The 16,039-nt window shown below is 53.3% G+C and overlaps 1 protein-coding gene across 1 annotated transcript in view; it reads right to left on the reverse strand.

The window, feature by feature from the left end:
- The window catches only part of DCAF5 (DDB1 and CUL4 associated factor 5), an 86,902-nt gene extending 75,630 nt beyond the window's left edge, over positions 1-11,272 (reverse strand). The window contains exon 1 of the mRNA XM_085895800.1: positions 10,518-11,272. Within this exon, the coding sequence (XP_085751926.1) occupies positions 10,518-10,719 (202 nt within the window). The 5' untranslated portion in view covers positions 10,720-11,272. The remainder of the gene's footprint in view (positions 1-10,517) is intronic.
- Positions 11,273-16,039: the final 4,767 nt, after the last annotated feature.

Below are 16,039 nucleotides of genomic sequence, written 5' to 3' on the forward strand. Positions count from 1 at the left end.
ACACACACACACACACACACACACACACACACACACACACACACACACACAAAACCCGACAATAACGGATATCTAGTGAATCCCAACAAGCCGGTAGGCGGATATGGGTAGTTGACTCCCCAATAGAACCTGACGCGATGGGCCCGTTCGATGGGGAATGACCTCAGGATTAAGCACAAGAAAATTCATGATTCTAGCTTCAAGGGTTAATGCTGCAGATTGTTTTTTCGTTAAAATACCCCCACATTGTGGTTTTTCGGCCGTTGCTAGGCAACGGAGGGGTCCACAGCAACGGTTCTTTCTCACACATAACTAGGACATACCATGAACCTACCATACCAGTTTCATGTATATCTGACTCATATTCTCCGAGATAAAACGAACTTCGTTTTTTTATTGTTTTCGACCAGGGTTCATTCAAAGTCTATCTTCTCTGAAAGTTTTCATAGGATCCGGCTGGAAATTTTTGACAATATGGCTGAATGTACTGCCCACAGTTGCTCGTGGCCCGATTTTTGATTTTCGGAAAAATTAATTTTTTATGATTTTCCAAAAATTTCAAAGTCCTGTTGCTAAGCAACGGTGGTGTCCATAGCAACGGTTCTCATTTGCACACAACTAGGTCATGGTATGAACCTACCAACCAGGTTTCATCGAAATCGTCATTGTATTAACGGAGCACTGGACCGAACAGAGGGACAGACAGACAGAGGGACAGACAGACAGACAGACAGACAGACAGACAGACAGACAGACAGACAGACAGACAGACAGACAGACAGACAGACAGACAGACAGACAGACAAACAAGCCGGAAGGCGACATAGCTGCTCGCTCTAGATGGAAAGCTGGCCGACGCGACTAGCCGATATTCATGTTTATGCTATCAATCAATTTAGCACAATAAATATGATCATCACAGCCCTCTCAGTTTGTGCCCAGAAACCTGCATTGTGAAATTTCAGGCATGTTTCCAAAGAGACTAACAAATGGCAGCCCTGGTAATTCCATTTATCGATTCGCTGAAGATTTTATTTTTTATATGATGCTGTAAGACATTCTCCTTGGGCACAAAAAAAAACAGGTCCCTCGGACGTCCGGTTTCGGAGATATTGATTTTTTTTGTACAGTCCACAATAAGTGTACGATGTACGATAAAGTATTTTAGCCGTTGCTAAGCAACGGAGGTGTGCATAGCAACCATTCATTTTTGTGTACATGCCAGCCACATTGTACACATTTCACCCAAGTTTCATCAAAATCAGACCTTTTCTCTTGGAGATATTCGCAATTAACCGTTTCTGAAATGTTCGACATGTACTCACCCAAAACCTATCTCCTCCTACAAATGTTTTTTGTTCGGGCTGCAAATTGGCATGAAGGGAGCGAGATAGATTGCGCACAGAACTCTAAGCTTCGAATTTTTTTTGATTTTTTGACAACTTTAAAGGGCCGTTGCTAGGGCCCGGGGTCCCATATTCGAAAGCACACGATTCCCAGAAATATTGGTCCTACCTACCAAATTTCATTAGAATCGGTTGAGTGGTTTAGCCCCTAGGTTTGACCAAAGTTTCACGGACAGACAGACAGATGGAAATGTCCAGAATAAGGGTGCTCTAAAAGCAGCCAACATATCGACTAAAATACTGATAACACTGAACAACAAAAAATTTTTACTGGAGATGTGTAAAGTGATTTAGACTAATTTGGGTACGCTGATTTCAAAAATCATAACCGTTTTGCTGTATCACGTCAGGATTTTCAGTAACAGAAATATTCCCATTGCCTAGAAGTCAGGATTTCAATGAAATTTACAAAAATTCATTTATTCATTTATTTCATCATGAATGCTTCAAAATCATAGAAATTACAGAAAAACTCCACTAGAATGTAATTAAAAATGCTTTAGGCATTTGGCTTTGCGTTTGTGCTGCTCTGTGTCAGTTTCACGATGCAGGAACCAGCAGAAATCGCCCATCATGTTCGGGTTGTGCCGCCTTGGTAACGCGTCTCCATGAGTGAAATCTCTTGGTGGAATCGCTCGCCCTGCTCGTCCGAGACTGCTCCCAAGTTGTCAGGGAAGAAGTTCAGGTGCTGGTGTAGGAAATGGATTTTCAGGGACATCCTGGAGCCAAGTTTCCTGAAGGACTCCAGCAGCTGCTGCACTATTTCTTCATAGTTGTCCGCGCGCCGTTCCCAAGAAGTTGTCCGTCACAGCTTTGAAGCTCCTCCACGCTGCCAGCTCTTTGGGGTTTAGAGTTGTCGGAAAAGTTTCGTCCTTCATAATCTGGTCGGATTTGCGGTCCAACAAAGACACCAGCCTTGATCTTGGCCTCCGACAAGGTGTTGCCAAACTTTTCCTTGAGGAAAAAACCCACGCCCATTCAGATCCATTGCCCGTACAAAACTTTTCATCAAGCCGAGCTTTATGTGGAGTGGTGGAAGGAAAACCTTGGCTGGGTCGACAAAGGGCGACATGCTTCACGTTGTGCCGACTCAGGTACATGCTCTTTCGCTCTTCCCAATCTTTCTTCGTCCAGTGATTCTTGTCGTCTCTGCTATCCCAGAGACAAAGGAAGCACATGTATTTCGTGTAGCCTGACTGCAGCCCGAACAACAGCGCCACCACTTTCAAGTCTCCGCAGATGTGCCAGTTGAAGTCATTGTACTTGATGGAATCAAGCAGCTGCCGCATAGTCTCAGGTCTCTGTCATGCCGAACGCGTGAGCCAGTGGGACTGATGGTTTCTCGTTGCCATTGTGGAGCAAAACAGCCTTCAAGCTGTTCTTCCCCGAGTCGATGAAGAGGCGCCAGTCTGCAGGATCGTGATCACACCCAAGTTCTTTCAACAGACCGTTGATGTCACTGCAGAATGTCATCGTGTCTTCCATCTCAAAGAACTCAGCCATGTCTCTGTGACGTGCTCTGAACAAGGATATCTTGGTGTTAGGTTCAAGTAGATTCCACTGCTGCAGCCTTGATCCAAGCAGCTCTGCCTTCGCCTTTGACAGCGAGAGATCTCTTACAAGATCATTTAAGTCTCCCTGGTTCAGAAGGTGTGATTCTTGAGTGTCGGGTTCAAAAGGTTCATCATCACCATCCTCTTCACCACTGCTTACAGCTATGTTCTGATCAGCTGGAGGTGTTGGAACGGGGTTCTCGTCATCATGAGGCACAGGTTTACGAGCAGAGACGCAGTCAGCGTACTTGATGTGACCTTTATTCTTCTTGTTGAAGCCGGGGATGCTTGTACAGCAGAAATAACAATCATCATGATGATTCTGCGGCTCACGCCATATCATGGGCACCGCAAATGGCATGCTCGCGCGCTTGCCCACCAACCACTGAGTCAAGGTTGTGTGACAACTTGTGCAGCAGATGTGTGGTGCCCAGCTCTGTTCTTGATCCCCCACCTGACACCCGAAGTAGTGAAAGTAGGCGGCCTTCATTTTCACTGCTGTAGATATACTTCGCTGTTGATCTTTTTTGGTATACCGACCACAGACATAACAGAAGTTGTCAGGATGATTGGTACAGGAACGCCTACTCATCTTTATCTGAAAGAAAGAAATATAACACAAGTTAACAACAATTGTACGAAATAGACATGTTAAAGACATATGTAAATTTCATTGAAATCCTGACTTCTAGGCAATGGGAATATTTCTGTTCCTGAAAATCCTGACGTGATACAGCAAAACGGTTATGATTTTTGAAATCAGCGTACCCAAATTAGTCTTAATCACTTTACACATCTCCAGTAAAAAAAAAAAATTGAAATTTGTTGTTCAGTGTAATAGGGGTAGAAAAAAAAAATCTCAAAAAAAATTTTTGGAGATTTTTTTTTTTTTTCGACTAGATCAACTACCCAACAAGAAAGCAAACAAACAAACAGAGGGGTGAAAACATAACCTCCTTCACCTTTGATGGCGGAGGAAATAAATAGCAAAAACGACGAATGAACGAACATGAAAAATTGCATGGGATACAACAGCAACACCTTGTCAAGACAATATAAAAACATGACAAATCTGGTTGGGAAAACCCAGCTTCCGTGACGTGAAAACGGAGAGATCACATTTTCACCACCATGTGAATAAAACTACAAAACACAGGAAGTTTACTTGAACCAACAGGAAGTTGCTTGTATATATCCAATAATCCAAGGGCACAAGTGTCGTGTAAGGGAAACTGGGGAATTGATTATTATTTCTTGCATACATGTGCATTATTTTGAATACATTTTTTTACCTCTGCCACCAAAGGTGGAGGTGATGTTTTCACCCCTTTGTCTGTTTTTTTTTTATAGGTTTTATACAAGGGGTGGGGGGACTGCACCCACACCGAACTCTCCACAAGGGGGGATGACACCCGAGCCGAGCTCCCCACGAGGGACGACACCCGAGCCGAACTCCCCACGAGGGGGGACGACGCCCGAGCCGAGCTCCCCACGAGGGGGGACGACACCCGAGCCGAGCTCCCCACGAGGGACGACACCCGAGCCAAGCTCCCCACGAGGGACGACACCCGAGCCAAGCTCCCCACGAGGGACGACACCCGAGCCAAGCTCCCCACGAGGGACGACACCCGAGCCAAGCTCCCCACGAGGGACGACACCCGAGCCAAGCTCCCCACGAGGGACGACACCCGAGCCAAGCTCCCCACGAGGGACGACACCCGAGCCAAGCTCCCCACGAGGGACGACACCAGAGCCAAGCTCCCCACGAGGGACGACACCTGAGCCAAGCTCCCCACGAGGGGGGACGGCACCAGAGCCAAGCTCCCCACGAGGGGGGACGGCACCCGAGCCGAGCTCCCCACGAGGGGTGACAGCACCCGGGCCGCTCTCTCCAGGAGGGGGGGACTGCACCCGGGCGGAACTCTCCACGAGGGGGATCTGCACCTGGGCGGAACTCTCCACGAGGGGGATCTGCACCTGGGCCGAACTCTCCACGAGGGGGATCTGCACCTGGGCCGAACTCTCCACGAGGGGGGATTGCACCCGGGCCGAGCTCTCCACAAGGGGGAACAGCACCAAGGCTGAACTCCATAAGGGGGGGGGGGACTGCGCCCGGGCCAAACTCCATAAGGGGGAGGGACTGCATCTGGGCCAAACTCCATAAGGGGGAGGGACTGCATCTGGGCCAAACTCCATAAGGGGGGGGGACTGCACTTGGGCCGATATCTCAAACAGGATATCTCAAAAAGTAGTGGATGGATTCGGATGAAACTTGGTGGACAGGTTGGGTGTGTGACCACGACAAATTGATTAAATTTTGGTGAAGAACCGGATCCAGATCCAGATCCGACTACTAGAATATTTAAAGTAATTCTTCACCATTGAGAGAAAAGGCCAAAAACGATACATAGCACGATATCTCAAAAATGTATAAGGCCAGATATGTTCTCGTGGATCAGGCATCACGAGGTGGAGGTATGCGCTCTACCGAGTGCCCTTCCAGTTGAAAATAGAACTAGTCTCCTGACTTATCCTACTCACCTCACAACAGCAGCATATGGCAGCGAAAACAAGAACAGAGTGATCTAGAGATTGGCACATAGACAAGATCACGGTGAAGTGACTTGTCTCCACGAGACCACATAATAAGATCTGTCACGTGACAGCCTCCCGAGATAAGAACCACTTGTACCAGGAACATCAAACTGAAAGGAAACACGGCAATGGACATGGGATCCAGAAGGAAGTTCCGGGGAGGACAATCTATCGTGGTTGCTTGGTGACGCGCCAAAATCAGACTGAAGTCATCTGCAACACGAAGACCATTACGATATCAACTCTCTATACTCTCCAATCTCCAGTTTAGGGGAGGACAGCACCTGGGCATAACTCAACAGGGGGAGGGAGTAACAAGGAAGACGAATTATCGATTGGCGAGAGTGGTTGGGGGACATGGTGGGGGGGAGTACCCGAGAATAACTTTTTGTTGGAGGGGGCAGCCCATGTGCAGAACTCTCATGTGTGGGGGGGGACAGCAACCGAGCCGAACTCTCCACAAGGGGGGACGGCAACAGGGCTGAGCTCCCCACGAGAAAGACGGCACCCGAGCCGAGCTCCCCACGAGGGGGGACGACACCAGAGCCGAGCTCCCCATGAGGGGTGACGACACCTGGGCCAAACTCTTCACGAGGGGGGACTGCACCTGGGCCAAACTCTTCACGAAGGGGAAAAGCACCGGGCCGAACTCCATAAGGGGGGGGGACTGCACCTGGGCCGAGCTCTCCATAAGGAGAGAACTACACCTGGGCCAAGCTCTCCATAAGGAGGGAACTACACCTGGGCCAAGCTCTCCATAAGGAGAGAACTACACCTGGGCCAAGCTCTCCAGAAGGAGGGAACTACACCTGGGCCAAGCTCTCCATAAGGAGGGAACTACACCTGGGCCGAGCTCTCCAGAAGGAGGGAACTACACCTGGGCCAAGCTCTCCATAAGGAGGGAACTACACCTGGGCCGAGCTCTCCATAAGGAGGGAACTACACCTGGGCCAAGCTCTCCATAAGGAGGGAACTACACCTGGGCCGAGCTCTCCATAAGGAGGGAACTACACCTGGGCCGAGCTCTCCATAAGGAGGGAACTACACCTGGGCCAAGCTCTCCATAAGGAGGGAACTACACCTAGGCCAAACTCTCCATAAGGAGGGAACTTCACCTGGGCCGAGCTCTCCAGAAGGAGGGAACTACACCTGAGCCAAGCTCTCCATAAGGAGGGCACTACACCTGGGCCGAGCTCTCCAGAAGGAGGGAACTACACCTGGGCCAAGCTCTCCATAAGGAGGGAACTACACCTGGGCCGAGCTCTCCAGAAGGAGGGAACTACACCTGGGCCAAGCTCTCCATACGGACGGGACTGCACCTGGGCCGAGCTCTCCATAAGGAGAGAACTACACCTGGGCCAAGCTCTCCAGAAGGAGGGAACTACACCTGGGCCAAGCTCTCCATAAGGAGGGAACTACACCTGGGCCAAGCTCTCCATAAGGAGGGAACTACACCTGGGCCGAGCTCTCCATAAGGAGGGAACTACACCTGGGCCAAGCTCTCCATAAGGAGGGAACTACACCTGGGCCGAGCTCTCCATAAGGAGGGAACTACACCTGGGCCGAGCTCACCATACGGACGGAAATACACCTGGGCCGATCTCTCCATGAGGGGGGACAGCACCTGGGCCGAGCCCTCCATAAGGAGGGAACTACACCTGGGTGAAGCTCTCCATACGGACGGGACTGCATCTGGGCCAAACTCTTCACGAAGGGGAAAAGCACCGGGCCGAACTCCTTAAGGGGGGGACTACACCTGGGCCAAGCTCTCCATAAGGAGGGAACTACACCTGGGCCAAGCTGTCCATAAGGAGGGAACTACACCTGGGCCAAGCTCTCCATAAGGAGGGAACTACACCTGGGCCAAGCTCTCCATAAGGAGGGAACTACACCTGGGCCAAGCTCTCCATACGGTCGGGACTGCACCTGGGCTGATCTCTCTATGAGGGTGGACAGCACCTGGGCCGAGCCCTCCATAAGGAGGGAACTATACCTGGGCCAAGCTCACCATACGGACGGGACTGCACCTGGGCCGATCTCTCCATGAGGGGGGGACTGCACCCGAGCCGAGCTCTCCACAAGGGGGGACAGCACCTGGGCCGAGCCCTCCATAAGGAGGGAACTATACCTGGGCCAAGCTCACCATACGGACGGGACTGCACCTGGGCCGATCTCTCCATGAGGGGGGACAGCACCTGGGCCGAGCCCTCCATAAGGAGGGAACTACACCTGGGTGAAGCTCTCCATACGGACGGGACTGCACCTGGGCCAAACTCTTCACGAAGGGGAAAAGCACCGGGCCGAACTCCATAAGGGGGGGACTACACCTGGGCCAAGCTCTCCATAAGGAGGGAACTACACCTGGGCCAAGCTGTCCATAAGGAGGGAACTACACCTGGGCCAAGCTCTCCATAAGGAGGGAACTACACCTGGGCCAAGCTCTCCATAAGGAGGGAACTACACCTGGGCCAAGCTCACCATACGGACGGGACTGCACCTGGGCTGATCTCTCCATGAGGGGGGACAGCACCTGGGCCGAGCCCTCCATAAGGAGGGAACTATACCTGGGCCAAGCTCACCATACGGACGGGACTGCACCTGGGCCGATCTCTCCATGAGGGGGGGACTGCACCCGAGCCGAGCTCTCCACAAGGGGGGACAGCACCTGGGCCGAGCCCTCCATAAGGAGGGAACTACACCTGGGCCGAGCTCACCATACGGACGGAAATACACCTGGGCCGATCTCTCCATGAGGGGGGACAGCACCTGGGCCGAGCCCTCCATAAGGAGGGAACTACACCTGGGTGAAGCTCTCCATACGGACGGGACTGCATCTGGGCCAAACTCTTCACGAAGGGGAAAAGCACCGGGCCGAACTCCTTAAGGGGGGGACTACACCTGGGCCAAGCTCTCCATAAGGAGGGAACTACACCTGGGCCAAGCTGTCCATAAGGAGGGAACTACACCTGGGCCAAGCTCTCCATAAGGAGGGAACTACACCTGGGCCAAGCTCTCCATAAGGAGGGAACTACACCTGGGCCAAGCTCTCCATACGGACGGGACTGCACCTGGGCCGATCTCTCCATGAGGGGGGACAGCACCTGGGCCGAGCCCTCCATAAGGAGGGAACTATACCTGGGCCAAGCTCACCATACGGACGGGACTGCACCTGGGCCGATCTCTCCATGAGGGGGGGACTGCACCCGAGCCGAGCTCTCCACAAGGGGGGACAGCACCTGGGTGAAGCTCTCCATAAGGAGGGAACTACACCTGGGCCGAGCTCACCATACGGACGGAAATACACCTGGGCCGATCTCTCCATGAGGGGGGACAGCACCTGGGCCGAGCCCTCCATAAGGAGGGAACTACACCTGGGTGAAGCTCTCCATACGGACGGGACTGCATCTGGGCCAAACTCTTCACGAAGGGGAAAAGCACCGGGCCGAACTCCTTAAGGGGGGGACTACACCTGGGCCAAGCTCTCCATAAGGAGGGAACTACACCTGGGCCAAGCTGTCCATAAGGAGGGAACTACACCTGGGTGAAGCTCTCCATAAGGAGGGAACTACACCTGGGCCAAGCTCTCCAGAAGGAGGGAACTACACCTGGGCCAAGCTCACCATAAGGACCGGACTGCACCTGGGCCGATCTCTCCATGAGGGGGGACAGCACCTGGGCCGAGCCCTCCATAAGGAGGGAACTATACCTGGGCCAAGCTCACCATACGGACGGGACTGCACCTGGGCCGATCTCTCCATGAGGGGGGAACTGCACCCGAGCCGAGCTCTCCACAAGGGGGGACAGCACCTGGGTGAAGCTCTCCATAAGGAGGGAACTACACCTAGGCCGAGCTCACCATACGGACGGGACTGCACCCGGGCCGAGCCCTCCATGAGGGGGGGACTGCACCCGGGCCGAGCTCTCCACAAGGGGGGACAGCACCTGGGCCGAGCTCTCCATAAGGAGGGAACTATACCTGGGCCAAGCTCACCATACGGACGGGACTGCACCTGGGCCGATCTCTCCATGAGGGGGGAACTGCACCCGAGCCGAGCTCTCCACAAGGGGGGACAGCACCTGGGTGAAGCTCTCCATAAGGAGGGAACTACACCTGGGCCGAGCTCACCATACGGACGGAAATACACCTGGGCCGATCTCTCCATGAGGGGGGACAGCACCTGGGCCGAGCCCTCCATAAGGAGGGAACTACACCTGGGTGAAGCTCTCCATACGGACGGGACTGCATCTGGGCCAAACTCTTCACGAAGGGGAAAAGCACCGGGCCGAACTCCTTAAGGGGGGGACTACACCTGGGCCAAGCTCTCCATAAGGAGGGAACTACACCTGGGCCAAGCTGTCCATAAGGAGGGAACTACACCTGGGCCAAGCTCTCCATAAGGAGGGAACTACACCTGGGCCAAGCTCTCCATAAGGAGGGAACTACACCTGGGCCAAGCTCTCCATACGGACGGGACTGCACCTGGGCCGATCTCTCCATGAGGGGGGACAGCACCTGGGCCGAGCCCTCCATAAGGAGGGAACTATACCTGGGCCAAGCTCACCATACGGACGGGACTGCACCTGGGCCGATCTCTCCATGAGGGGGGAACTGCACCCGAGCCGAGCTCTCCACAAGGGGGGACAGCACCTGGGTGAAGCTCTCCATAAGGAGGGAACTACACCTAGGCCGAGCTCACCATACGGACGGGACTGCACCCGGGCCGAGCCCTCCATGAGGGGGGGACTGCACCTGGTGATGTCCTCAGACAGAGAGAATACCGTGTTGAGAAACCAGGAGTTAACAGCGGAAGTAAATAAAATCCCAGTCACGTCACTTTCCAAAACAAGGTTGGAGCTCCAACAACAGAACCCCCCCCCCTCCACAACAACAAAGCGCGATTACCCCAACAACAAGTTCCACCACCAGGGCGAACACACTTCCATTTCACAAGACACTCCATACCGGAGACGAGCCACTGGCCGGCCCCGTGCGAAAACTCCACAGCGTTGACGCATCCGAAGTGGCCGCGGAGCGCAGCGTGGAAGAGTCCTCGGCATGACTCGAGTCGGGCCCGCTCGAAGCGCAACCTCAGGCCTGGAGACCCGCCCGCCCTCCGCGCCTCCACGAAGGACACGGCCCCCGACCCGGCCGCTCCTCGCCTCATGGCCGCCCAGCCATGGACCGCCCAGCAACGGACCGCAGGCCCGACCGTCTCGCCTTGCCACAGCTCAGTGCGGAACCTACGCTCACGCCAGAGGATTCCAGGCCGCGCTCGGCGCCATCACGACAATGTTCCTCCTCCTTCTCCTTGTCCCTCTTCTTCTTCTTCTTCTTTATTTTCTTCCTCGTCACTGAAATTCCTCATCGTTTCTCGCTCATGCTTCAGCATTGCTGAGGTAATGACAAAACCGCATCTTTTCAGTCGTTTCCTTTCTCATCCACCTCGATCTTCCTCCAGTTAGTGATGATGATCTTTATTTTCGACCTTCATGGCGTTATTTATTTACAGATCAGAAAATAAGGATCCATTGTTGTTTCTGTCAAAGCAATTATGAAGGCAATTTTTATTTCCTTGCAACGTCATTCCTCGAACTCCATTCAACAACAGAACATTCCCTCTGTGGCACATTATCGTGTTAAACTATCATCATATCTACTCGAACATGACTAACCGTGTGGCGTTGGGAATAAAACAATCCCATGTAAACCTTCCTCGTTTGCTCGACGCAAGCGAGTTTATTCTGGTCACGTGTTCGAGGTTGGGTTGGCACGATGGACGAGAGCGAGACCACAAAGGTCATAAAACACTCGCCTCTCAGCTGTCTCGCCTGGGTTCGAATCCCGACCCGGCTATAAACTGTCATCCCGGTGTTTTCTTGGGAGGGTGATTCATCAATGTGTGTGTCGTTCCTTGGATGGACGTTAAACTGGGCGTCCCATCACGACAGCCTTCCCATCACGGCAAGCTTCCCATCACGACAGCCTTCCCATCACGGCAAGCTTCCCATCACGACAGCCTTCCCATCACGGCAAGCTTCCCATCACGGCAAGCTTCCCATCACGGCAACCTTCCCATCACGGCAACCTTCCCATCACGGCAACCTTCCCATCACGGCAGCCTTCCCATCACGGCAGCCTTCCCATCACGACAACCTTCCCATCACTTCAACCTTCCCATCACGGCAACCTTCCCATCACGACAGCCTTCCCATCACGGCAACCTTCCCATCACGACAGCCTTCCCATCACGGCAACCTTCCCATCACGGCAACCTTCCCATCACGGCAACCTTCCCATCACGACAACCTTCCCATCACGGCAACCTTCCCATCACGACAACCTTCCCATCACGGCAACCTTCCCATCACGACAACCTTCCCATCACGGCAACCTTCCCATCAACACAGCCTTCCCATCACGGCAAGCTTCCCATCACTGCAACCTTCCCATCACTGCAAACTTCCCATCACGGCAACCTTCCCATCACGACAACCTTCCCATCACGGCAAGCTTCCCATCACGACAACCTTCCCATCAACACAGCCTTCCCATCACGGCAAGCTTCCCATCACTGCAACCTTCCCATCACTGCAAACTTCCCATCACGGCAACCTTCCCATCACGACAACCTTCCCATCACGGCAACCTTCCCATCAAGACAGCCTTCCCATCACGGCAACCTTCCCATCAAGACAACCTTCCCATCACTTCAATCTTCCCATCACCGCAACCTTCCCATCACGACAACCTTCCCATCACGACAAACTTCCCATCACGACAACCTTCCCATCACGACAAACTTCCCATCACGACAACCTTCCCATCACGACAACCTTCCCATCACAACAACCTTCCCGTCATGGCAAACTTCCCGTCACGGCAACCTTCCCGTCACGGCAAACTTCCCGTCACGGCAACCTTCCCGTCACGGCAACCTTCCCGTCACGGCAACCTTCCCGTCACGGCAACCTTCCCATCACGACAACCTTCCCATCACGACAACATTCCCATCACGGCAAGCTTCCCATCACTGCAACCTTCCCATCACTGCAACCTTCCCATCACGGCAACCTTCCCATCACACCAACCTTCCCATCACTTCAATCTTCCCATCACGGCAACCTTCCCATCACGACAACCTTCCCATCACAACAACCTTCCCGTCACGACAGCCTTCCCGTCACGGCAACCTTCCCATCAAGACAACCTTCCCATCACTTCAATCTTCCCATCACCGCAACCTTCCCATCACGACAACCTTCCCATCACGACAACCTTCCCATCACGGCAACCTTCCCATCACGGCAACCTTCCCATCACGACAGCCTTCCCATCACTTCAATCTTCCCATCACGGCAACCTTCCCATCACGACAGCCTTCCCATCACGGCAAGCTTCCCATCACTGCAACCTTCCCATCACTGCAAACTTCCAATCACGGCAACCTTCCCATCACGGCAACCTTCCCATCACGACAACCTTCCCATCACTTCAATCTTCCCATCACCGCAACCTTCCCATCACGACAACCTTCCCATTACGACAAACTTCCCATCACGACAACCTTCCCATCACGACAACCTTCCCGTCATGGCAAACTTCCCGTCACGGCAACCTTCCCATTAAGACAGCCTTCCCATCACGGCAACCTTCCCATCAAGACAACCTTCCCATCACTTCAATCTTCCCATCACCGCAACCTTCCCATCACGACAACCTTCCCATCACGACAAACTTCCCATCACGACAACCTTCCCATCACGACAACCTTCCCATCACAACAACCTTCCCGTCATGGCAAACTTCCCGTCACGGCAACCTTCCCGTCACGGCAAACTTCCCGTCACGGCAACCTTCCCGTCACGGCAACCTTCCCGTCACGGCAACCTTCCCGTCACGGCAACCTTCCCGTCACGACAACCTTCCCCTCACGACAACATTCCCATCACGGCAAGCTTCCCATCACTGCAACCTTCCCATCACTGCAACCTTCCCATCACGGCAACCTTCCCATCACTGCAACCTTCCCATCACGGCAACCTTCCCATCACACCAACCTTTCCATCACTTCAATCTTCCCATCACGGCAACCTTCCCATCACGACAACCTTCCCATCACAACAACCTTCCCGTCACGACAGCCTTCCCGTCACGGCAACCTTCCCATCAAGACAACCTTCCCATCACTTCAATCTTCCCATCACCGCAACCTTCCCATCACGACAACCTTCCCATCACGACAACCTTCCCATCACGACAACCTTCCCATCACGGCAACCTTCCCATCACGGCAACCTTCCCATCACGACAGCCTTCCCATCACTTCAATCTTCCCATCACGGCAACCTTCCCATCACGACAGCCTTCCCATCACGGCAAGCTTCCCATCACTGCAACCTTCCCATCACTGCAAACTTCCAATCACGGCAACCTTCCCATCACGGCAACCTTCCCATCACGACAACCTTCCCATCACTTCAATCTTCCCATCACCGCAACCTTCCCATCACGACAACCTTCCCATTACGACAAACTTCCCATCACGACAACCTTCCCATCACGACAACCTTCCCGTCATGGCAAACTTCCCGTCACGGCAACCTTCCCGTCACGGCAACCTTCCCATCACGACAACCTTCCCATCACGACAACATTCCCATCACGGCAAGCTTCCCATCACTGCAACCTTCCCATCACTGCAACCTTCCCATCACGGCAACCTTCCCATCACACCAACCTTCCCATCACTTCAATCTTCCCATCACGGCAACCTTCCCATCACGACGACCTTCCCATCACAACAACCTTCCCGTCACGACAGCCTTCCCGTCACGGCAACCTTCCCATCAAGACAACCTTCCCATCACTTCAATCTTCCCATCACCGCAACCTTCCCATCACGACAACCTTCCCATCACGACAACCTTCCCATCACGGCAACCTTCCCATCACGGCAACCTTCCCATCACGACAGCCTTCCCATCACGACAACCTTCCCATCACTTCAATCTTCCCATCACGGCAACCTTCCCATCACGACAGCCTTCCCATCACGGCAAGCTTCTCATCACTGCAACCTTCCCACCACTGCATACTTCCCATCACGGCAACCTTCCCATCACGGCAACCTTCCCATCACGACAACCTTCCCATCACTTAAATCTTCCCATCACGGCAACCTTCCCATCACGACAACCTTCCCATCACAACAACCTTCCCGTCACGACAGCCTTCCCATCACGGCAACCTTCCCATCAAGACAGCCTTCCCATCACGGCAACCTTCCCATCAAGACAACCTTCCCATCACTTCAATCTTCCCATCACCGCAACCTTCCCATCACGACAACCTTCCCATCACGACAAACTTCCCATCACGACAACCTTCCCATCACAACAACCTTCCCGTCATGGCAAACTTCCCATCACGGCAACCTTCCCGTCACGGCAAACTTCCCGTCACGGCAACCTTCCCATCACGGCAACCTTCCCATCACGGCAACCTTCCCATCACGGCAACCTTCCCATCACGACAACCTTCCCATCACGACAACATTCCCATCACGACAACCTTCCCATCACTTCAATCTTCCCATCACCGCAACCTTACCATCACGACAACCTTCCCATCACGACAAACTTCCCATCACAACAACCTTCCCATCAAAACAACCTTCCCGTCACGGCAAACTTCCCGTCACGGCAACCTTCCCATCACGACAACATTCCCATCACGGCAACCTTCCCATCACGACAACCTTCCCATCACGACAACATTCCCATCACGACAACCTTACCATCACGACAACCTTCCCATCACGACAACTTTCCCATCACTTCAATCTTCCCATCACGGCAACCTTCCCATCACGACAACCTTCGCATCACGGCAACCTTCCCATCACGGCAACCTTTCCATCACGACAGCCTTCCCATCACGGCAAGCTTCCCATCACGGCAAGCTTCCCATCACTGCAAACTTCCCATCACGGCAACCTTCCCGTCACGGCAACCTTCCCGTCACGACAACCTTCCCATCACGACAACCTTCCCATCACGGCAACCTTCCCATCACGACAGTCTTCCCATCACGACAATCTTCCTGACACGACAATCTTCCCATCACGGCAACCTTCCCATCACTGCAAACTTCCCATCACAGCAACCTTCCCATCACGACAATCTTCCCGACACGACAATCTTTCCATCACGACAATCTTCCCGACACGACAATCTTCCCGACACGACAATCTTCCCGACACGACAATCTTCCCATCACACAGTTGGATGAGAAGATTGAAGTTGGTCCATGTTTTCGGCGAGTGAGATGTAAATGGAGTCATCACTGTTTGGTGGACGGTACAACATACACATTATCACCAGGGTGGCCAAGGTTAACCCTTGACCCAAATTTGTGGTGATGTGCGGTGAACACTGCCAGCCCCCGGTCAGCCGAACTTCTCCCTTGGAGGGCTACAGCTGAGA

Source organism: Eptatretus burgeri, chromosome 9 (genome assembly GCF_056783735.1).
Source record: "Eptatretus burgeri isolate ZD-2024b chromosome 9, Ebu_testis_v1, whole genome shotgun sequence".
NCBI classification, from domain to species: Eukaryota; Metazoa; Chordata; class Myxini; order Myxiniformes; family Myxinidae; genus Eptatretus; species Eptatretus burgeri.